This window comes from Epinephelus fuscoguttatus, linkage group LG15 (genome assembly GCF_011397635.1).
Source record: "Epinephelus fuscoguttatus linkage group LG15, E.fuscoguttatus.final_Chr_v1".
NCBI classification, from domain to species: Eukaryota; Metazoa; Chordata; class Actinopteri; order Perciformes; family Serranidae; genus Epinephelus; species Epinephelus fuscoguttatus.
The window spans coordinates 18,590,040-18,614,861 of record NC_064766.1 but is presented as its reverse complement, the minus strand read 5'-3'; the positions used below and the strand labels follow the sequence as shown (position 1 = coordinate 18,614,861).

The window sequence follows — 24,822 nt, the reverse complement described above, 5'->3', positions numbered from 1 at the left end:
ATAATGTGTTTATGAGCGAGGTCGAACAGGTAGCGCCAAAAGCAGAAAAATCTATATGTGGCGGAGATAATTTATTCGTGGCGCACCGCCACAGATAAATGAATGTATGGGAAACACTGTGGTCTCGATCACAGCTTTCCTGGGTCAAAGTCTGGTGTTTCAGAGGGGTCCCTGGTTCAGGAGCTTGCTGAAAATGACTGCTCTGCAAAATGTGTGTTTGTGGATCCACATAAAAATGTTTCATTCTTTGTCAGTGAGAGGTGTATGAGCACTTTAGAGAACTGAGTGTGTTGCGCTAAAGCGAGCACACTAATAAAGAAGTAAAACTTGAGTGAACAGGAGTGTGCTTCACTGAATTATAATAGGAAAAAAAAAGAAGATTGGCCATTGGCAAAGTTGGTCGGCTGCCAAGGTTGTGGTTCATTGAGCTCTAGTCAGAAGGAGCCTTCATAGGTAGCAGTGCTGTAACGTGTTAGAAGTACAGTATTGAATTAATTTCCTGTCAGGAAATTGTTTAACAGAATTCTGACATCTCCCGTTGTGCAGGTTATAGTAATTCAATTATAGAATCCAGATTCAATGCCTTTAGATGCTGTAAGAAGCATGAGTTGATACACAGGCAGGTCTATGACATGGGTGAACTCCAGGGATCAATATCTCTGGAGATCCATAGTGTGTTTCCTAAGGCATGGAGTTACTGTGGCTGCCTCTCTGACCTTTGAGATGCTTCATGTCCAGCTGACCTGCATTGATCTGACCCACCCACGGCTCTGTCGGAGATCGAGCTGTGGGTGTGGGGTGGAAATCAGTGTGTCCATATAGGTGTGTTTTCGCGTGCATACATCTGTGTACTGTATGTGTGCGTAGTGCAGGGACACTTGGTAATGTTGACAGTTACCTTTGGGCACGCAGTTGCCAGTGGATGGCTAAAAAAGGTCATGACACCCACCGTGTAATCACACCTCTTCCCCACAGAAAGGCTCCCTAATGAGCCAACAGACCGCAGAAAGTGACTCTCAACAAGCCGTTAAGCTTTAGTCTGTACTGAGCAGTTAAATCCTGTGATCAACACACGAGATTTCAGTTACTCTTTACATTAGTCAGTATGTTACTTTGCAACTACACTTGCCTCAAGACATCTCTCACAAAATTACAGTCTTGGGAGCAAAGATTTATTTTAGGATTCGCTGCTACATTCAATTTCGTGGAAACTTGCAAATGTTTTTCTGGGTAAAAAGAACCGCCTCTCTCATTAACCTTAGCAGAATGCTTGTCAAATCTGGCTGCTGGAGAACTGCGTTTGTTCATAATGAACTTCTATTCTTGGATTTCAGTTTCTCTACAAAATGGTATTTGAGAGCCTCATTGTTCACCACATATTTCTTATCCACTTCTTGTCTCTCTATCCTCTTATCCTACATTAATTGTCATGTTTATTTTGGAACAGATTAAACGAGATAAGGCGTGAGAGAATTTCACTTGTCTCCGCAGCACGTACTGTTGTTTGACTCGAACATTTCTGGAATCGAGTGGGAAACATGTTTCTTGTTGGGTTTTATTCACAAGGCTGCCAATTAAAAGTGTAGCTTTTATTTTTTGACCTGGCTGCTGGCGGTTAATGATCCCGTTTGCGAGTGGATTTATTATGTCTGTTATATAAATTTGCAGCCATCTCATGATTTTCTGTTTATTGAGGAAAAAGAGGAATAAAACAATGATTTTTCTGTCCTATGTAATTATCATACTAGCACTTGATTCATCTCTGCAGGGGCATTCAAAATTATGAAACAAAAAATACAGGACTTTAACTGAGTATAATTTACATATAAAATACCAATAAAAAAGCACAATAAAAAAACAAAGAATATCACATCACTTTTTAAGTTACTCTCAACCGCTGAAGGAAAATTGTAATACATAGATAGATAGGTAGATGGATAGGAAGGTAGGTAGGCAGATAGATGGGTGGGTGGGTAGGTAGGTAGGTAGGTAGGTGAGTAGGAAGGTAGACAAGCAGGTAGATAGCTGGGTGGGTAGGAAGGTAGACAGGCAGGTAGGTAAGCAGGTGGGTAGGTTGGTAGGCAGGTAGGTAAGCAGGTTTGCAGGCAGGTAGTGGGGTAGGTAGGTGGGTAGGTAGGTAGGTAGGCAGATAGGCAGGTAGGTGACGGATGGGTGGGTAGGTAGGCAGGTAGGTGGGTAGGAAGGTAGGTAAGCAGGTAGGTAGGTAGGTAGGTGGGTAGGAAGGTAGGTAGACAGGTAGGTAAGCAGGTAGGAAGGTAGGTAAGCAGGTAGGTAGGTTGATGGGTAACAAGGTAGACAGGCAGGTAGGTAGGTAGGTGGGTGGGTAGGAAGGTAGGTAGACAGGTAGGTAAGCAGGTAGGTAGGGAGGTAGATAGGTAGGTAGGTAGGTGGGTAGGAAGGTAGGTAAGCTGGTAGGTAGTGGGGTAGGTAGGTTGGTAGGCAGGTAGATAGGCAGGTAGGTAGGCACTGGGCAGGAAATTAGGCAGGTAGGTGGGCAGGTAGGTAGTTAGGCAGGCAGGTAGGTAGGCAGGTAGGCAGATAGACAGGCAGGTAGGTGGGTATATGATCAACAAATAGATTGTGATGTATTATTATATCTATCTATATATCTATATCTATATACTTATTATATCTATATAATAAGAATTATTTGCAAGAGGAAGTAACACAGCAGTATATAAAGTAATTTTAAATAGCCCCAACTTAACCAGCTGCAACATTTAAGTGATGTACACATTAATGCATTAATATTTATAATCTAATCATATACTTTATTCTGAAATGGGCTATTCTGTTTAATGAGTACTTTTGTTACTTTAAGTATAATTTGATGCAATCATTTTGTGTTTTTACTCTAGGTAAAGTTGTGAATGCACACCTTTATTTGTAACAATATATTTTTTATATTGTAATACTACCACTTTTGTATTACTTCACACTGCCTGATATTAACCAGGCAGACAGCAAATATCACTTAATATGATAAAAGCTCTGACAAAGTGTTACAGCCGAGTACAGCAGAATAAACCTCAGTCACTGTGTCCCTTTAGAGGACAATGAAATAACGTTTTTGGCAGAAAAGCACTGAGCTCTATAATTTAAAGAGACGTCACATTAAATTATAATGCAGTGCTCTGTGTTGAGGCATTTCACTGTTTCGTTTTGGTTGCAAAAGAGCCTCTAGAACAAATTTACCAAGCTGTTATTCTGAGAACACAAAACACAGAAGACTGACTTAATGAAAACAATACTTTTATTTTGGTTATGTAACTTCTTATTTACACAAATGAATGCTTATTAAAGTAATCTACTGCTGTCTGTACAAATGGTTTGTTTACCATTAACATAGCTAGAGAGGAGGAGAATGGGATGTTGTGCAGATACAAAATACACAGCTATACAGTTACAGTAAAAATGGTATTAGGATAGCCAACATTCATGCACGAGAGCTGTTATCCTTACAGAACGCACTGCACTGAATAAGGCATACAAACCGTTGCTGAAGTTACAAAAAAGCTTGTATCTTGAAAATACTAAGTCAAAGCCAATCAGACATGCTGTTTGCTTAAGTGCTTTGACTTAGTACTCCAAGACATCCTATGACCTGGATGACTGAGAATCTTCATAGACACAGAAAGCCAAGTACAATAACTATACAGGTGCATTATGGTTCACCACATTTCTCCATGTCTTGTACAAGGTCATGTACAAAAAAAAACCCTTAGAAAGGAAAAGTACAAAGATAAATTGAAAGCTAAATGGAGGCAGTGAAAGGCAGGAATAAATTAGGAGATGATGAATAAATGGCAAGGAGAGAATGGAAACAAAACGAACAATTAGTGAACACAGTCAAAATATGAATAAATCAGGGGGGCATGAATAAATGCAACACTGAATGAGAAGACCATTATAAATATGAGGACTTCATTTGGGGGGAAAAAGCTTTCATTTTGGAGGAAAAAAGGACCTGCAGATATTACAGAAAGTTCATTTAGAGTGCCATTATTTAGTTGAAGATGTGTTACTTGTATATTTCAGAATGCACCAAATGTGTTTAAACTTTGTGCAGTCCTTTATTTTTATAGAGAGAGTGTCATGTTGGCACTTGGAGATTATCTTAACTCTTCAATAACTTAATTAACTTGTATATGAAAACAGGAAAATAGCAAGATGTCGGTAAATACATTTGTATAAAGTGCCCAAAGTAATCAGGGAAATGATGAATACATAAATAAATAAATAAATAAATAAATAAATAAATAAATAAATAAATAAATAAATAAATACATTTATCATAGACTGCACATAAAGATGCATCTCCACTTACTCCCACTGTACAAAAATGAAGCCAAAGTATCCCAGTTATGGCCGCTACCATCTGGTGCTGTTGATGTCATTTGGAAACAGTCTGCTTTCTCTGCGGTATCAAGTTCTTGCCCATTTATCCGTCTGACCAATTCCAAGCAGCACCATTCATCACCAGCACACTGATTGGCACACACAGCTCTCAGTCATGACTTCAAACCTCCCTTTAATAACCTTTTAATAGCATCAATTAACAAATTAAAACCAAACGTATCAGATAAATGAACATTTGAACATCAGCGTGATAACAACTTTATAAAATAATAGAAACCATCTTTCAGAAAAATATGTTTAAAGTGTACTTTAATTCCAGGTTCACACTACACGATATTTTTGTCTGTTCCGATGGTCACTATGTCAGATTAGACGATGGTGGGGACATATCCTGTCATGACTTGGCCGACAGACATGACAGACTACACAATGGTCCACATCAATCGTCCCTGGCAGTGTGTGATGTCATCGGGTTATCTTGTTCTATTTTTATTAGTAGTACTATTATTTCAGTCACTGTGGCTGTTCATGTGCCAGCTGAAATGTTGTAGTAGTGACATATAGAACGCCACCAGATGGCAGGAGCTGCATTTTAAGTACCGGATGCAAACTGTGCAAGTCACTGAATCCTCCACGATAAGTTCCTGCAAATGTTTCACAATAAAAGCTTTTTTAGTTTTTAGAAAATGAAGGGATTCTCTCAGCCAAAGTTATGAGGGGATTTTATTATGAAACAGATACAGAAAGTGTTTGAAATGACGGCGCGATGCATTAACTTTATCAAGGCAAACGGGAGCGGATAAAAAGAAAGTATAAAAATACAGAGGAAATAATAAATAAAAGTCCGTTTACAATGTAGTCTGTTTCAAATGAAGCTGGTAGCCTCTGCAGTAATGATGAGTAAAAGTCCTGCCACTATTTTTTAAATTTTATTCCTTTATATTCGTCTCCATTGTGAAGAAATAACATTGTTTGCTAGCCGTATGCTACTGGCAGTACTCACCAGGCTGCTAAGGTGCCTCTGCTGTTTGACGCCATCATTTTCCTCTTTTTACTTTGTGTGGTAGGCTAGTCCCTTGAGGAAATATCAAAAAGTTTGCGGTGTTGTTGACATGCAGTTGTCCACGGCAGGTCAAGTCGACATGCTATACTTAGTGTCGGGACGTTGTGAGACATCCCAGACGTGGCGTCAGTCGTCGTCCTCTATGACACACTACACGAGATAAAACAATGGATTATCGCATACGACACTTGTTCACGATCCAAGCCGACACTGTATGAAGCTGCGTCGGGCTATAATCGGGCTGATATCGTGTAGTGTGAACCAGGCATAAGATTTTAGTTTGGCCCATTTTCCATCTGCTAACATAGAGGGGGCAAGGTTTATGACTTCTACGGCAGCCAGCCACCAGGGGGTGATCAAGATGTTTTGGCTTCATTTTGGGGGAGCTATCATGTCGTCTATCTTTATCATACAGTCTATGGTATTTGTAGGAACATTCAGGTGCAAACATCCATGTTTTCCATAACTTCTTTTATGTGTATGGATGTCCCTCTGCTTAAGAGTCGTCCTCAGTTTTAATGATGTGGAAAAGTGTAACATTAAACAGGACCTGGTGGCCGTTGTTCCAGCCGTAGAGGGCGCGGTCCCTGGCGTTGTAGTCCAACATAGACATGTGGAAGTACTGGTTATGAAAAGGAATGTCTGTGTACTCGTATGTGGAGGTTTTAGTGGAGTAAGCATAGTATACCTTGGCGCCGGTCAGGTGGGAGTTAGTGATGTAGAGCGTCCCACAGATCATAAAAGACTCGCCGGCATTCCTCTTTGAGTACTCTGTGTTCCATGTGCTGAGGATCTGGAGCGTGTCCGGGTTCAGCTGGCTGATGACGATGTTTCCAGCGTTCTGGTTGGTCGCGTACACGGCCCACAGGCCCAGCTCGTCCGCCATCAGGTCGATGTCGGAGAAGCCTCCCCAGGTGTAGGGGTACACGTTGTGGAAGCCCGCCGACTCCAGAGCCCTCTGGGTGACCACGCGGCCCGTCTCGAAACTGTACCTCACGATGATGTTGCTCTGCATCTTGTTGTAGTAAAGAGAGCCGTTGTACACCACGTGGTCGGTTCCGGCCCATTTGAAAGGCAAGTTGTAGGTCCTTGACTCGACTCCTGCCACAAAGTCAGCGATGGATTTATATTCTTTTACTATCTTGTTGTTGGTGTAGCTGTCCATGTACCAGACCTGAGGACAAATAACACAGACAATGTTCTTGTGATGTTTAGTTACAAGAAACTGCTAGCTGTACAAGAAACAAAATATCTTCACTCATTCAGTCGTAGGTTAAATTATAATCACCTGTAAAATACAAAAATGCATTTACATGTTAACATGTCCATAAAAAAAAGTGTAGAAAATGAGGCTTTCTTTTAAAAAAGGATTACAGAGCACATGAGCTCCATAAAAGGGGATATATCAAGACCCAGCAGCCAGACATTTGTTGGAGGCCAAACGTTCAATAATAGACTTTTATTCATTCATTTATTTATTTATTTTTTAGTATTGATGAGGTCAGACTGGTAGTGGGCAAGGCCTGTATTCATAAAGCTTCACAGTACAAAGAGTCGCTCTATGACAATAAATAGAACTATTATGTCTTTCTAACATTTTCCCTTCACAGTTGAGACTAGATCCTGGTAAAGGTAAAAGTTAATCACAAATGATCCTAACTCTCAGGAGTGCTCCTCAGCCTTGGAAGCTATTGTGAAAACTGTTAGGAGTAGGTAAGAGGACTTTTTAAGAGCCTTGAGAGTTTTTTGAGCCGAGGAGAAAATGGTGGAAAGATGAAGAGGTAAAAGAAATATTCTCCAAATGCTGAATGACAGTAAGTTAATGAAGTAGCACTCATTCACTCAAGCACTCAAGATTAGATTGTGGAGGGAAATTTGAGATTTAAAAAGCACCATCAGAAAAAAATTAACATCCCATGTCTTTACATTTTTAAGACTTTTGAAAGATTGACTCAAGACATTTTATTATCAATTAAGGCTTTATTTCAAGAATTGTGAATTCACTGTCTTTTATAGGACTGCCCCTAATAGTTGACCAGAAAGGTCATTAGCCAATAAGATTTCAGTAGTTGCTTAGTCGCAGAAAAAAAAGTGAAAATAAATCAAAAACCTGTATGACTGGACCATGTGGAAATTTAATTTGAGAGGACAGACACAGGAAGAGGCCACGCTCAGCAGTCAGACAGGAGTCACGTTACAAACCAATCACAGCCGACAAGTATCTTTCCCTTGTTCTGTAAATAGTCAGTCAGGCCTACACATTTATAAAGAGCTGCTGGAAGAAGATCAGCTCTGCACTCAGGATTTCAGATAAATAGACTATATGATACTTGTTAAGGTTGCTGAGCAACCTCAGACGCAACTTGCGGCTGAGCTCTTGTAAGCTGACACAAAAAAGGCACAAGAGTAGCACTCAGCATCCGACCTTGCGTTTCCTGGCAGTTAAAGACACGGCATGTGTACGGCCTCTAATTTCCAGGGCTGGTACCTGTGGTTATTCCACAGGCTAGTTGATAACATGTCGGGCAGGAAATCCAAAGTGTGGGATCATTTTGAGAAGGTGAAGGACGAACCCAAGGTGATATGTAAACTCATCTTCATTGGTCGACTACAAACATGATGTATCATCTGGAACATGGAAGTAGCTACATGCCCATTAGCCACTTAGCACAATCATTACTGCTTTGCCGGCAGCGTCATTAACAGGCGGCTCGCTCAGTGTGTGACGTGCACTTGTAGATAAAATATAGGCCTATATTAATGAAGGCTCATTAGTACGGTTTTGTATTTCTCTGTAATGTAGCACAGTGTTAACAGTGTTAATGATACTATTCTTTCTCACACCTTCAACTCAAACCATTGTGTTGCCCCACCCAAAATATATTATTTAATAATCAAATTAATATCGTAAACATGTGGATGACTAATCGACTAATGGTCCTAAATGACGTCTATTGGTCGACTAGGGAAATTCTTAGTCGGAGGCAGCTCTAGTCTTTAAAGACTTTTCAAGAATCTGTGGGAACCCTGACTAAGATATCCAGCAATTGGAAAAATGCAACAGTACAGCAGTAATGACTTGGGTCTGTCTCAACCTTCCATCAGTGGAGTGATCACTAACAATCACAGCGCTTTCACAGTCTCATATTGTGAGACCACTAGGTGTCCTAATGATGGCGTCCAAATGACGGCTGATGGTTCTAACAGCCAAGACATGTAGCAAAGTGCCCTCAAAGGGAAGGAATCAAGGATAAGACTGCTAGTTAGAGTTAGTGAGATAGATACAAAAAGTTTACTAAGAATGTTCAAAGGAAAGAGAAAAGTTATATTAAACGCCTTAACTTAGATTGAGCACAATGTATATAATGTCACAGGAGATGAAATAAAGGCTTTTTCTTTTGTGACCTTGGATTTTACAAGCATGAACACACAGCTTCAACATTCTTTTTGTATTCAAAAAACTGGCTTTACAAATGCGCGTAAGGAGGGAAAAGCATTGACATGTTAGTTTAAGCCTAAAGGGTACTCAGAATGCAGTTTGGCAAGTTACACAAAATGTGAACAAAAGTTGTTTTTTACATAAAACTTTAAAGGCAATGCTTTCCTTTCTCTTTTCATTACTCTATTCTACAACTGTTTGCGTGGTGGTTTTAATTAAGTTTGCAGTGTACTTTTATTTTAAAATTGTTGTGTTGACAGTGCAGCATCTTTCAAAAGCTGCCCATTAATGTGCCTCGAGCTCACTGGATAATTGATAAAGCGTCAGCCATCTTGAGGTGGATGTAAAGGCCGGGCTTTTACTGATTCTTTTAAACACGCTAATGAAGGCCTTGTGCTAAAACACATTAGGGAATGAAGTGTTTTGAGTGAGTGTTGAGTTATCCTTCACATTTATACAAAAGGATGTCCAAACAAAATATCCAGCTAGCAACATCAAGTTTTATGACTTTTTTAGCAGTTAAATTATAAGTTTCAGTGACTATGATGCTGTAATTCAACAACATCTCTCCCCCCTGAACAACAGGAGGGAAGCAGTTGTATGTAAATTATTAAACTGCCCTGCGTTGCTTCAAAGGCTTGTAACACACCGCAAAGAACATTAGCTCGGCTTACCCTGTTGTTTTTGGGAGATGCCTGTGGGTCGGTCATCCAGGCTCCAAATCTGGTCCCTGAAGTTTTCACAGTCAGCGGCCCAGTGATCTTCATTAGCTTGCCACATGCTGAGAACACATCACACAGCTCTGGTCATATAAAGCACGGGCTGCACCAGCTCCACATGATAAAGTGTTGGACTGCTTCGATCTGTGGCTAATGGATAAACAAAAATCTAGATCTGGGCTGTTTGTACTCAGCAACTGGACACTGTCACTTGCATTTCTCTGCTACTGTAGAGGGGAAGATGATAAACAGAGAAACTGCCACAGTAGAACTAGTATAACCTCATATGTGTCTGAGCCTTGTGACCATTTATCCCACATGGTGTAATATTTGAAGTAGCTGCACTTAATTCATCTTGCCAGACACTTTAATTGTACCAAATGACAGTAGGCTATCACTTGCACGCAAGCTTTCCAGTTCTCTATTAAGTATTTAACTGCTATTTTACCTAATCAATCAAAGTCTCATGCACAATGAATGCTTAAGTGATCATCTCGGGCTCAGGCAGATTTCCAGCCATATCCCATTAGCATTCACATGTTAGCTATTCACGTTGACACTTTGACAGGCTCCATCAGTGTTGATGACATAGCAGTTGGCAAATTGGAGTTTAGTTATGCAAACCTTCATCAGAGGCAGAGCTGCTCTGGAGGCAGACTTAGTCGAGTTAAACATCAATGGGTGGAGCAAACACAGTTTCAACACTGCAAATGGCAGAAAGGAAACAGACGGATTTAGAATAAAAAAGATAGATATATGATAAACCAGCCTGTTCTCATTCCCAGGGTGTCAAATACAGCCGCTTTGTCATGCCCCTCGGTGTGTGATATTGGCCCTTTGGCATCTTTATGAGACGGCCTGGAATTTAGAAGTCCAATGTAAATCCATCCAAGGCTGAGAGCAACTGACATGGTATAAATACTGAGAGAGTGTAGGGTGTGAGGAAGGGGAGGTGGACGGTTCAAACAAAACCAAACTTTCATCCAGGAGACCATGTTAATGTTATGCAATTTACGTACGTTCTTCGCACACTGATGTCACTCACATGATCAATTTATGTGACAAACATACTTATTTTAACCCAAAACATGATCCTTTCTTTTTTTAACCCAACCAAGTACACTGCTCAAAGAAATTAAGGGAACACTTAATGGTCCAGCTCCTCCAGGATGGCACATCCATATGTGTGGTCGCAAGAAGGTTTGCTGTGTCTCCGAGCACAGTCTCAAGAGCATGGAGCAGATACCAGGAGACCGGCTGTTACACAAGGAGAGCTGGACAGAGTCGTAGAAGGGGCATCAACCCAGCAGCAGGACCGGTATCTGGAACAGGAGGACCACTGCCAGAGCCCTACAAAATGACCTCCAGCAGGCTACTGGTGTGCATGTTTCAGACCAAACTGTCAGAAACCGACTCCATGAGGGTGGCATGAGGGTGGCATGAGGGCCCGACGTCCTCTAGTGGGACCTGTGCTCACAGCCCAGCACCGCGCACCTCGATTGGCATTCGCCAGAGAAAACCAAAACTGGCAGGTCTGCCTTTGGCGCCCCGTTCTCTTCACAGATAAGAGCGGGTTCACACTGAGCACATGTGACAGGTGTGAGAGTCTGGAGACGCCGCGGTGACCGTTATGCTGCCTGTAATATCACACAGCATGACCGGTTTGGCGATGGGTCAGTTTTGGTCTGGTGAGGCATATCCTTGGAGGGTCTCACAGAAATCCATGTCATAGGTAAAGGTACCCTGACAGCTGTTTGGTGGCCAGAGTGTGTGAGCAGTTCCTGGATGCTGAAGGCATTGATGCCACTGACTGGCCCTCTCAGTCCCCTGACCTAAATCCAATAGAGCACCTGTGGGATGTTATGTATTGGTGCATCCGATGCTGCCAAGTATCACCACAGACTGTCCAGGAGCTCAGTGATGCCCTGATCCAAGTCTGGTAGGAGATCCCCCAGGACATCATTCGACTCATCAGGAGCATGCTGAGACGTCGGGGTTGCATACAGGCAGTTGCCATGATAAAATTCACACAAGTTGGATTAGCCTGTGATTTCAATTTTTTACTTTGATTTTAGGTGTAATTTTGAATCTAGCCCTCAGTGGGGTGATGATTTTGGTTTTCATTGACCGTTGTTACGTCATATTGTACTACACAGTGAACATCAGTAAAGATTTTCAGCTTGAATAATTCGTTCATCAAAATCTGATATGTGATTTAAGTGTTTCCTTAATTTTTTTGAGCAGTGTAGTTGTATTGCCTAAATTTACCTGCAACAGTTTCACAACATTAACTATGTGTTACAGTGTGTTTCAGCTGTGCTTTACATAAATATGCTAAAGGCTGCCCTGTGTGTCACTTGGAGATGCTGAGGGGCATGACAAAGCGTCTGCAAATGAGAACGGGTTGCACGACCTTAACAATTATGATTTTATAGAAGCGTCAGCTGCACTCTTTAAATTACCAGTCAGAGTACAAAGCTTCATGATGCTGCCACCTTTTACCTCCAGCTTGGAAAATTGTTCTTTGAGGTAAAGATGAGTTAAACCACAAGATACTGTTTAAGTGACTTTACTGTTAATGTGCAAATCCAACCACATAGGTATCATTCCACTGATTATACTGACCACTCTATCAGTTAACATAAAGTGTTGCCAATTGCCTCCTCAAAATATGAAAATAATGCATTGTTTTTCCAAATACATAACATATGCTCAGCAATATTTCTGCCTCCAGTTGCAGCTCTACTGTCCCCTGCTCTGTATTTGAAATGCCAATCTGCTGACAGAACTGTGCCTGTGATCCCTTGACCATCAGATAATCTGGGGTCACCATGCTTGAATCTACTTTTTCTGCGATGGACTTACTGAGTTTGCTCATGCAGTTGCGGAGCCGATTTTCCAGGTTTAGGACCCTACGTTGCAGCTCCTCGTAGTCGTAGGCTCCCATTTCCTCCTGGATGCCCATCAGCACGCCAGACAGGTTCCTGATCTCCTCTTTGAACTGGGAGATGAGCTTGGCGTCTGTCTTGTACTGCTCCAGGACAGGGATCAGCGGCTGCAGGGACTCCATCTTCCCCTTTAGCTCCTGGAAAACACCAAAAATACACAGCCGCAAAAATACCTGTCTTAACAAATGTCAATCAGTCTGGAAAGGCAGTTCAGTTTGTCTCCAGTGCAGCTGTCTCAGGGGCATTAATGGGACAAGGTTCAACTTCTTTAACTAAGGTAACTTACTAATTGATTATTACAAAGCATTGTTGTTTGAAAAAGAACAGTGTAATTTAGATATCTGGCATAGCAATGTAAAAAAATAAAAATAAATATTTGCAGGAGAGATTGTGTCAACAGTTCATCATAATAAAGAAAACGTAAGAGCAATGAGGAGGGAAAAGCCCTAGTAAATGAATTTCACTGATCGATGATAATAGTAATAATCATAGTAATTGTTCCTATTATTACTGTTCTGTAATGTCAGCGTCAATTATATAATGTCATATTATACGGAAGTCCTCTCTCTTCTGTAAAAATACAAAGCTCTGATCCAAGAGAAGTATCAATATTAGCAATGCCTGCCTTTTTATTACTTGGTGTCAGAGTTAAAACTTGATGTATTGCCCATCTGTATCAGTAAACCAGTGGTAGGAGAAACAGAAACACTAAGACCTTTTAAACAGCAGTATCATGGAAATAGTCTTGCAAGTCTGGCATTCAACTGCAGGAAAATAAGTATTGGCATCAACATATGTTTAAAAGTACCAAAGGAAATGTAGTAATTTTGCAGAATGGCCAATTTCAGAATACATTTATTTCATCACTGTATTGTAATTATTGATGCATTAATGTGTAAGCATCAATGATGGTGAAGCTGGTAAGGGGGGGCTCATTTAACTACTTAATATACTGCCAGGTAGCTTAATACGTAATAATACATCATACAGTAATTCATAAGTTGACATACATTCACAGGCCACTTTATTGCACCTTGCTAGTAAAGTGTTGGACCCACTTTTGCCTTCAGAACTGCTTTAATTCTTGGTGTAATAGATTGAACACGGTCCTGGAAACATTCCTCAGAGATTTTGGTCCATATTGACATGATAGCATCACACAGCTGCTGCACATCCATGATGTGAAAATCTCCCGTTCCACCACATCCCAAGGGTGCTCTGTTGGATTGAGATCTGGTGACTATGGAGGCCGTTGGAGTACAGTGAACTCATCAAGAAACCAGTTTGAGATAATTTGAGCTTTGTGACATGGTGTGTTATCCTGCTGGAAGTAGCCATCAGAAGATGGGTACACTGTGGTCATAAAGGGATGGACACAGTCAGCAACAATACTCAGGTAGGCTGTGGTGTTTAAACCATGCTCAGTTGGTACTAAGGGGCCCAAAGTGTGCCAAGAAAATATCCCCCACACCATTACACCACCACCACCATCCTGAACCGTTGATACAAGGCAGGATGGATCCATGCTTTCATGTTGTTTACACCAAATTCTGACCCTACCATCTGAATGTGGCAGCAGAAATCCAGACTCATCAGACCAGGCAACGTTTTTCCAATCTTCTGTTGTCCAGTTTTGGTGAGCCAGTGTGAACTGTAGCCTCAGTCTCCTGTTGTTAGCTGATAGGAGTGGCACCTGGTGGGGTCTTGTGCTGCTGTAGCCCATCTGCTTCAAGGTTCGACTTGTTGCTCATTCAGAGATGGTCTTCTGCAGACCTTGGTTGTAACTAGTGCATATTTGAGTTCCTGTTGCCTTTCTATCACCTTGAACCAGACTGGACATTCTCCTCTGACCTCTGGCATCAACAAGGCATTTTCGGACCAACCCTAGAGATGGTTGTGCGTGATCAGCCCATAACAGACCAGCCCGTCTGGCACCAACAACTATGCCACATTCAAAGTCACTTAAATCACCTTTCTTCCCCAGTCTGATGCTTGGCTTGAACTTCACCAGGTCGTCTTGATCATGTCTACATACCTAAATGCATTGAGTTGCTGCCACGTGATTGGCTGATTAGCTATTTGCTTTAATGAGCAATTCGATAGGTGTACCTAATAATTTATTTTGACTAATGCCAAATTTGCTGTAGTGGAGTAAAATGTCCAATATGGCTTGCAAAATGTAGTTAAGTAAAAGTACAACATAGTATGGTAGTTGAGTAAATGTAGTTAGTGACCTTACACAGGGCATAAAATTAGCACCCGCCAAGCGCCAATGGCGGGTAAAAAATGAGTTTGCCGCGTGAAACAAAAACATACACCCGCCAGTGGCCGATGGAAAATTTTGAATTGCATGTGGGTTTTTTATGTGCTTTGACCATTTCTGCCAGCTGTGTCCAGGGACGGTTTTTGCTATGGGCAATGTGGGCGGCTGCCCAGGGCGCAATCTATGTGAGGGCGCACGAGCACCCACGAAAAAAACCAAAACAACAACAACAACAAAAAACTCGCCAGTTTTCCAGACTACCGCTCATTTCCACGTCAAATTAGTGGAGTGGGCGCTGGGGCGCCCCTATTATCACGTTTCAACCAGCAGCAGAAAGGAAATGTGAATCCTGGAGGTTGTGGGTTGAATGGGGGTCACAGACAGGAACGCGGCGGAGGTTCATAGTGCTTTGCGGCGCAAGATAACGGCTTACCGGCCATCTCCGACTAAGTCCGACTCCGGGTCCAGTAATTTCCTCTTTCGTTGGTGTCATGACTGCCCAGTAGTACCTGGACAACCGAGCCGTGGCGGTACACAGGTACAGTATGTGGCGTGTCAGAGGACAAACGAGCCGTTCACATTTCCATAAACCTCACTGCACTTTAGGGACTGTTCTTTACTTATGGAGGGACTGTCAGGGGAGGAGGGTGGCTGGTTGATTTTTATTTTATTTTGATCCCCCCTGTGTATGAATAAGTCAGTAAGTAATTTATTCCATTGAAATATCATTGATGTATTATAGAAAAGTGATTTATCTTTTTATAAATGACAAAAGGCACGTCTGCCTCACTTTTGCCGTGGTATCGTGATACTACTACTGCAGCCTTTGCCGCAAGCACGCCAAAGAAACACAGAGGACAGGGTTGGATTTTCCTAAAGTTGTTTTTTCATACTAAAAACGTAAGGTAATTATTTTTTGTCAAATAAGGCACAATTTTTTTATTTGGCTGGTGAAAATATGTTTAGCTGGTAAATTTTTGGAGGTCACTAGCCAGTGGCAGATGAGATAAAATGTTAATTTTACGCCCTGACCTTACACCACTGCCAATAACTGTTTTTACTCTGTGGTGTAGAGATTTACAAGAAGAGGCAGCAGCATGTGTAAAACATCGTAACAGAGTCTATCTATGTCAAAACTACACTTAACAACCGAAGGATGAGTATTGTACTTGATCGCTTCTGCAGGAAGAACAATATTCTTTGCCTGCATTTTATTTCTTAAGGGTTAAATAAATGTAAAATGGAAGTGTTTCATGTAGCCATCAGGATCCTGTCACTCTCACTGATAAAAGAGTTTTAAGAATCCATGCTGGATGCTTCCTTCACAGCCTGTCTAGCTTTTTAAGACCACATTGTCCTTTGCCGGGCAGTGGTAGACTGGTATTGATCTCGTCAGGAATAAAAGTTTATCTATTCAGATGCTTCTCAGGTTCCTTTAGAGGAGATCCTTTCACCGCCTCTCCTGTGATGCTTCTCACAAAGTTAAACATCAAACAGAAAATATACCTGAAAGTTTTTGTTGACGAGCGTCTTCCTGTCCGATTCGAGCTGTCGAAACTTTGACCGCAGTCCTTTGATCTGGCTCTCCATCCTCATGATATACTGAAAGTCCCTCTGCGTCCGCAGGTTCAGCACCTCAATTGACTGCGACATGTTCTGCACCTTTTGAAAAAGAATGAAAACAGCGCATTGATTTTTCCATCCACCGCCAAGATTAAAATGTCCTCCATGTTCAGCTGTTCAGTAGCCTGCCATAGTCTAACTTCCCAAAGAACAAATCAACATTTTGACCTCCAACGAGATTGTCTTTTAACCATCCATGTGTGAACTGAATAGAGCGTTGAATACGTGGACACGGAACTGTGACATGGCTGCTTTCTATTTTCTCTCAGTTTGTAAACATATATTTCACTTTATGAGTTATAATTGCCTGTTTTTTACATGTCATGGAAAAACTATTGAATCTCCCACATTTGATAACATATGTCAGAGTAGATATTTGACACGAACATTCCAGCATCTCTCTGGTTTAACAAAAGTGCACTGGGTTTATGGGGCATGTGAACAAGAAGAAACACGGTCCTTTCTCTCTTGCCTCTTTGGCTCTACTTGTAACCAACCAGCATTATTGAAGCACATCGGCCGCAAAGTGGCACAACACTCCTACATTGTGTTATGCATACTTTTCAGGCTCTGGTAAAGGGATCCTAAAATGGCCTCACTGAAGCCTGAGGCGGCTTAGTACATTAGTGTCAAAGGCCCCAGTGAATGACAGAGAACACCCTTTGGCATACAACATTAAAATGTAGGCTAGAGCAATGTTTCCTTATATGGCATACTAATTGAGGAAAGTGACTCTGGTGCCGTGCCATTTGTTTGTTTGTAGATGTTGCATTAAATCACGACTGTCATGGGATGGAAAATTGAATTAAAGGTCCAGTGTGTAGGATTGAGGGGAATATACTGGCAGAAATGTTATACAATATAATAAGTATGTTTTCTTTAGTGTATAACCACCTAAAAACAAGAATCATTGTGTTTTTGTTACCTTAGAATGAGCTGTTTTTATCTAAATAGGGAGTGAGCCCGCGTCGACAAGTTTTTGCGCCAGCCACCATAGTTAGAAGCTCCTCTGTGACGAGCCCAACAGCATAGAAAAAAATTATTTTTAAGGTGAAACTGCTGTATTCAGTGTTTTTTTTTTTTTTTTTGTTTCAATTTCAGGCTTGGTGAGTTTTAGAGAGGAAGAGACCTCTGTGGATAATTCGGTACTCGGTAAAAATCTCCTAAACTTCTGGGTCATAAATTACCAGAGAGATAATTTGAGCATGCACTAGCAAGTGCTGAGCCAGTGGCCCTTCTATGACAAACTGAACAGCATCGGAGGAAAAAAAACACTTTTAATCACCTGGTCAGTTTGTTCTGGAGAGGAAGAGACCTCTGTGAATTATTCGGCTCCCGGTAAAAACCTCCCCGACAATGAACATTGAAGGAATTCTAACTGGGAATTCATGCTTGACACGCAGGAAAAGTTTCACCTCCTCACCACTAGATGCCACTAAATCCTGCACACTATCCTCCTGGGACCCGAGCTTTTGTTTGATGCAGTTTTGATCTCTCCTAGCTATTTGGGAGCAGTAGGATCTGATAAGTATAAAAAAAACTAAGCATTGTCTTTGAACAGGAAGTAGTTTTTGAACTGAATGATGTCCTCATATGGGGACAGTTAATGTAAATGCCTGAACATTGTTCATTTTGTAACTCTGTACGAATTTTCCCTGTTCTGTACTCTGAGAGGAATTGTCTGTATGAACAGTCTGTCACACCTAATTGGCCTGTGTGAAACGCTGCAGTAAAATAGTTCCAATGTCCACAGACATGATGATAATAAGGTCCCAATGTCCTCAAATACCTCCTAATTAACAGTGTCTTAGCTTGTTCACTGTTGCAAATTTGTATGCAATATTAAACTAAGCATTATTAAGCATAAATAAACAAGTTTCAACCATAAAATTTGTTCAGGTAGAGCTGGCTGCCATCTTGTTTTTCCATCTATTATTGTATTTGTATGTGCTTTTTCTACCACTAGATGGCACAAAAAAGTGTCCACGAACGAGGACAAAAGGTCTAGATTAAGCAGAATGAAGCATAAGTTGCAGCAAACCCAAAATGTGATGTCCTCATGTAAGGACGGAGGGTCTCAGGAGGGTATTTCTCCAAAAGTCATGTCTCGACTTCAGTTCAGTTTTTGGCTGTTTTATTCAGAGCTACATTCGTGTGATTAATTCAAAACTCATACTTTAATTTACATAAAAAGTCATGGTCGTAGTTTTTTTATACAAATTTATACTAATTTATACAAATTCGAAGTCTACTTTGACAGAAATAATGCTCCTGATCAACAGCTTAAAGCCTGACAATACTCAAAGCATTAGCAATAGTCTTGAATGGTTTATTGCGAAAAAACGGGAACACTCCAGTTCTGTTAAGGTGGGATGGAGAGCGTTCTCATCTTCTCAAGCAGCCATTCAGCTGATGTCATCCATGTAATATATGCAGGAGTGGAAAATAGGGTTACGGACCTGGCTGTTGCAATCTCTCAGAGGATTAGGCAACAAAGAAGCATGAATAACGATAGAAATCAATGTGACATGTCTGTATGAATTTAGGTGTGCTGGTTGCTTACAGTAAATGTGTGTGTGTGTGTGTGTGTGTGTTAGAGTCTGTATCTGTCTCATAAGCAGAAACGTGTGTGGCTCGTGTGCGCATACCTTCTCCAGGAGCTGGCGGAGCTGTCTGCCTTTGGCATCTCTGGAGCACAGATTCTGTTCAGGTGCCACCACTGTGCAGATACAACGCCCATCTGCATCCTGAGCTGAGCTGTACACCTGCCACCCCTCCTTTGGCCTGATGGTCTGCGTACAGAAACACAGGCACAGTCGTAAATACACAGCACACACATCTAGAGGCAGGCACACTAAATAGATTCAACAGCGATGATATCACTATTGTGAAATTGCGGCACGCAGCTGTTATGTTTTCCTATTTTCTCCTTGCGGGTCATCCGTTCTTCTGCCTTATACAGCCCAACGCTTTAACACCAACCAATTCCACTGACTTATAAAAAGTCTGGGCTTTGAAAGAATACATTGCTTTTGCTTTACGATATTCCTCCACAGTATATGGTCTCGGGAGAATTTCCTCTTCAACAATAAATAGTGTTTCCTGGCCTTGATGAATAACCCAAGTGCGGAAATTCCTCTGTTTCTTCTCACTAGGCCTTAACTGAAAGTCCTGCTGGGAGACGCAGATAAACCTGATTTGTGGGCGCTTTTCCCACTCTTTATTACATCCAATATGCTCCACAGCACTAGAGTATAAAGCTACAAAGAACATAAAGTTATGCATCATAAGCCAATGCAGCATATTTTAATGCAGCACCATCAACTCATGTCAGAGTGTACACAGTAAAAACAAGTTCCCCTCCAAATATTGATCAAAGCGTCCTGAAGTGCTGGAAAAGTTGATAGCTACCAGACACACAAACAGCATCAGTGTTTGAACAATACTGCTGTTTAATGTCAGCATGGGAAATTAACGCCAGCCTCCAGCCAAATACTGGCAACCTTTTGACTGCAGATGGTAAATTTGTCTGCAGTGGCTTTGGCAGACAACCAGCCATTATTTGGATTTTGTTTTACATCCTAAAACTCAGTCCGGCTGGAGAATAGCATGTGAAACATGTGAACTTTGGCCAGCCCTTTGAAGCTTGTTGATAGAAAAAGAGGAGTGCCCTGTTTTCATAGTGCAGGCATCCTTTTCCGTCTGCCATTCATCCTTATACCTGTCAGCCTGAGCAGTTTAAAGGGCCTTTGGAACCAGCTATGAAAGATCACGGCCCCTCTGAACAGGCAAAGACGTCACAGCGAGGAGAAAGCTCAGACTTTGACTCATCCTTTTCACCCTCTGGAGAGACTTTTGTAGCTGAAATGTGGGTATATCCTTTCTGCTATATCACTGCCATAGAAAAGTCCTGTGTTTTGACTGCGAAATAGCCGATCACACCTTGAATTTTCTATTTTGCAATGCAGAAATCTGTGTTATGCCGTTTTATCACTAATATAGTTTTTAACACCTGACTCCTCAGCCACGTCTCCTTTTCACTTTTTTATCTTTAGGTCAGAAAATAAAATAAAAAATACCTCCTGTGTTATCAATCTCCCGAGCTTTCATTCTTTCTCCCAGCACAGCTCTCTTATGTTGCGGTTATCAGATTGCAAGAAAATTGTTTCAGGTATTATCAAAGCGCCGCAGGCCCCGATCTTTGTCACCCTTGCTATTGGTTGCTGGTATAGTTTGTGAACCAGGAGTTGAAGCTTATTTTACAGATGCCCTGATGCTAAATTGGTTGTTATGTGATTGTTGGATAAAAGCATCGTAATCTCACTTTTAAAATCTTTTTTATTTTTATTATAATACATTATGTGCCAGCCCTTAACTGTGATGCTTAATGTGCATTTCAGGGAATTAAACTTTAGTGAGAAGCAGCAAAAATACCGCAGTAGAATATCTGGAGGTCATGTGTGGTACTTCATAGCAGTCTAAGAGTTACTGGATGCCATGGTGTACTGTGACTGTAGCTGGAATCTGCCTGTCTAATCATGGCATCATAGCTGAATGGAATAAAAGAGGGAGGGAAAAAAACCCACCCTCAGCTCTTCTTTCCCTTATTTTGCTTTGAAAGGCTCCTAAAAAGAAGCCAGTTTCACCACTCCGTTAAAACCTTTCTTTCTCTTCTGTCTCTTGAGTGACGCACATCCCCCCCCCCCCCTTCTCACTCTCGCATTTCCTCATATTAAAATGAATCTGTAGCTCAGCCAAGCCAGATGCACTCTCCAACTCTGCACAAAGAGTTTTTCTCTCATTAAATAATTCAGACAGCTGGTTCCTCCTTTGTTTTTGCCGTTCGTTTTCGACTTTCTGACAGATCTCCATTCAGCTTCTGAGCATCCTGTAAATGTTTCCTGTTTCTGTGAGGTGGGGGGGAAACGAAGAGGGGGAAACATTAATTCCGCACGGCACTTTCAATCATGGCAAGGTGATGTAGTATGTGAGGACACTGCTTTGCAATCAAGACACTGGCACAGGGATTGTACTCTGCATGGGTGGGATGAACCTAATCGACCATTGTTCTTGTCCAAATGGCTTGATGATCTGCAAGCTGCTCTTCCTAATTTGTGATAATGCTCCCAAATGCATTCCCATTTCGTAAAGCTAAAACGGGCAGGATACACACCCCCCCCTCCTGAAAACATAGAATAAGGTGGCATGAAGGGGAAAACTGCAGCAGGAATTAATGAATCATTTCAGTTAAAGTATGAGGGGAGAGGAAGAATGTGCCCTGTATCGAGATGTTTAGGGCGGCTTCTTCAGTCTGGGAGGGGATTTGGATATAATTCACACAGCAGCAATATGTTTTATTTATTTATTTATTTATTTATTCCACAATGATTGAACTCTCCCTTAAAAGTGAGTTATATGCCTGGCAATACTCCAGGATCAATATCAGTGCTATGTGGTAGATGTAGGCAATAAACATGAGTGCTGTGAGGGTGCCTTCTTCCTCTACAACCACTTTAAATTCAGTCTTTATTCTTTCAGCTGATTTTTATCCCCAAAAAAAAAAACAAAAAAAAAACAAAAACATATCTGGCATGTTAATGCTTATTCCTGCCAGTGCTGGAGTGTGTACAGGCCACTGTGACTATGGCAAAGAAGCAGCCAAACATGCAAGAGAAAAAAAAACCCTGAAAACTGAAATGAGTCATTTTCTGTGTTGTTGGCCACTCACCAAGCATTGTGCAATGCTCCACCCTAATTAAATACACCCCCAATCTGCTGAAGTTTTAAAAAAGGGGCATTACATGGCGGTTTTTGGCTCGTGCCGAAGTTTATTTGCTGCTGTATGAGAGAAATGTGACGGCAGTGAACTCACCACTGAAGGGCAGTATCCGAACAGCAGCAGGAACAGCAGCGGGTTCAGGACCACGGACAGCGACCACATTCTGTCGGCTGCTTCAGCAATGTGTCCCTCCTCCACCTCCTACCACCACCGCCGCGACCGGGTACAACAATTCTCACGCAAGTTTCTGCCCGTGGGCTCGCGCCACCTCGTCCACTACGCGCTGGTGAAAAGCAAGGCTTCCTTGGGAGGAGGGGGGCACATCCATCCACTCGTCCCCGTTACGCATGCCATGTGGGCAGCGGGGAGGAAAATCTCGTCACTGCGAGAGAGGGGAAAAAGTTTGTGGGCACGCACGCAGCGAAAAATCCGAGCTGCGTTTGGGTTACAGGGACCCTGCTTCACGGATATGACATCATCCAGCTGCCTCTGTCGACTTTTAATGAATCCAGCTTGTTGTATGTGTGTGTGAGAGTGTGTGTGTGTGAGAGAGGAGGAAACACCGGCAGCTGTGCGGTGACAAAAGTTGCAGCTGGCTGTATTCAGCACAAAGTGGGAGATGGAGGCGCGAGATCAGAGCTGCTGCTGCGTTTTTGTGCCCGAGTGCACGCGCACAGGGAGAGACAGGGGGAGGGAGAGAGAGCGCGAGAGGATGCTATGGCAGCAACACGCAACACATTTACTTTTATATGGCAAGAAATATTGTTTTATTTTAGTGAACTACTTTAAAATGTGTAATTAAAAGTTAACTTAATAGAAACGAGCCCAAACCATTTCCTAGTTCATCTCCAGTGGTTTTATACGGCAGCCCATTAATGCCAAGAAAAAAATAGCTAGGAGTGATGAAATAAGTAAACTCATGGTCAGTCAAAATCATATAATACGTAATAAAAATTTGGACTTTCTGAGTCAATTTATGGGATAACCAATATTTTTGATTGACTACATCTAAATCAGCTGCTGCTTTGTTGGGAGGGCTTCATAATAATAATTTGGCAGCAGCCTGCTGTCAAACCAGGAGGCAGATGAATTATGAAATGGTAGATAATTGTAAACTAAATGACAAAAAAGGTTTATATTTACTGTAACAAATGTATTGCCAGAAAGTCAGGTGATTAAATGGAATCATATGTTTGGTTAAAAAAATCTTTTGTATTTAAGTAAGTTAAATAAGAAGAGAGAATAAGATTTTTTTAACCAAACAAAATCTTTCAAAGATAAACTATTATTTGATAGACTTAAATAAATAAATATATATATATATTTTAAATATTCTTTAACCAAATATGATACCATTAGTTTTCTTTTTTAATAATTTATTGTTAATTTTTTTTTATATTATTAAAGAACAAGTTAAATAGTCTTTATTTTTCAGGTTTTCTCTGGGTACTCCGGCTTCCTCCCACAGTCCAAAGACATGCAGGTTAATTGGTGACTCTAAATTGTCTGTAGGTGTGAATGTGAGTGTGAATGGTTGTCTGTCTCTATGTGTCAGTGATAGTCTGGCACCTGTCCAGGGTGTACCCTGCCTCTCACCTAATGTTAGCTGGGATAGGCGCCAGCTCCCTGCTACCCCTAACATGATAAGCAGTTACTGAAACTGAATGAATGAATGAAAAATACATGGACTGTGTCCCGTTATATACTACATCATCTGACTTTCTGGCTGTACATTTGTAAGTTTGTTCTAAGAGATTCTAAGAGAATAACTGAAATTGGTTAGTACTAGTCCTGACCATGATCCTAACCACTTCCGACCTTGACGTGTCAATGTGATGAGTACTAGCCATTAGGTTTGGGGGAAAAATCGATACAGCATAGTATCACGATATTATTGCAATATCGTTTTGTCAAACAGTGCCAAGTATTGATTTTTTAAAATCAAATAAATTATTAATATTACAAATACCAATTCAACTTTAGGTAACCTGTTAGAATAAAATGATCAATTGCTTTTTCAGTCCACTAGATACAGAGTGAAAACTTTATCTTATTAGATAAACCACATGTTGACAAAGTTTTCCTAAGGGGACATAATTAACCATTAAAAAAGGTAATAAATTGCAACATATCGCAGTATACATCCCAAAACTCAGCACATTGCAACATATTTAAAATCACAACAATGTATTGTGACTTAAGTATCATGATGGCATCGTATCATGGATCCTCTTGTGATTCCAGTCCCCACTAGCCATCAGAGTACAGAGTGGGATCCATAGTAAGGCGTCATGTGAATAATCCAATAGCTGCAGTGGAACTGTTCTCACACAGGTGCAAATAGACGCTAATGTAATTATTATTCTGACACTAATGTAATTATTATTCTGATGGCAAACTCCAGGCTTCAAAATTAATTCAAAATTGCTTTAAAACTTTTTTATTTTTGTCATATCTACATTTCCACTTGCTTCTCTCTTGAACCCTGAAAGTTCAATATCTGTCTTGGAAACATTTAAATTAGCTTTCATATATCTGGTCACCCAGAGACCTTGTTGTGGGCAGGTTTTATTGGAACGTCTTTCTTCCAGAGGAAATAGTCACTTTG

General features: G+C 41.2%; 1 protein-coding gene across 1 annotated transcript; it reads right to left on the bottom strand.

The window, feature by feature from the left end:
• Positions 1 to 3,337: 3,337 nt before the first annotated feature.
• LOC125902669 (noelin-3-like) lies at positions 3,338 to 22,864 on the bottom strand. Its single transcript, XM_049599201.1, has 6 exons — positions 22,308 to 22,864; positions 19,084 to 19,227; positions 16,319 to 16,474; positions 12,467 to 12,686; positions 9,557 to 9,663; positions 3,338 to 6,617 (listed from the first exon to the last, which is right to left on the bottom strand). The coding sequence occupies exons 1-6, from the start codon at positions 22,374 to 22,376 to the stop codon at positions 5,940 to 5,942; spliced, it is 1,374 nt and encodes a 457-aa protein (XP_049455158.1). The 5' UTR covers positions 22,377 to 22,864; the 3' UTR covers positions 3,338 to 5,939.
• Between the last annotated feature and the right edge of the window lie 1,958 nt (positions 22,865 to 24,822).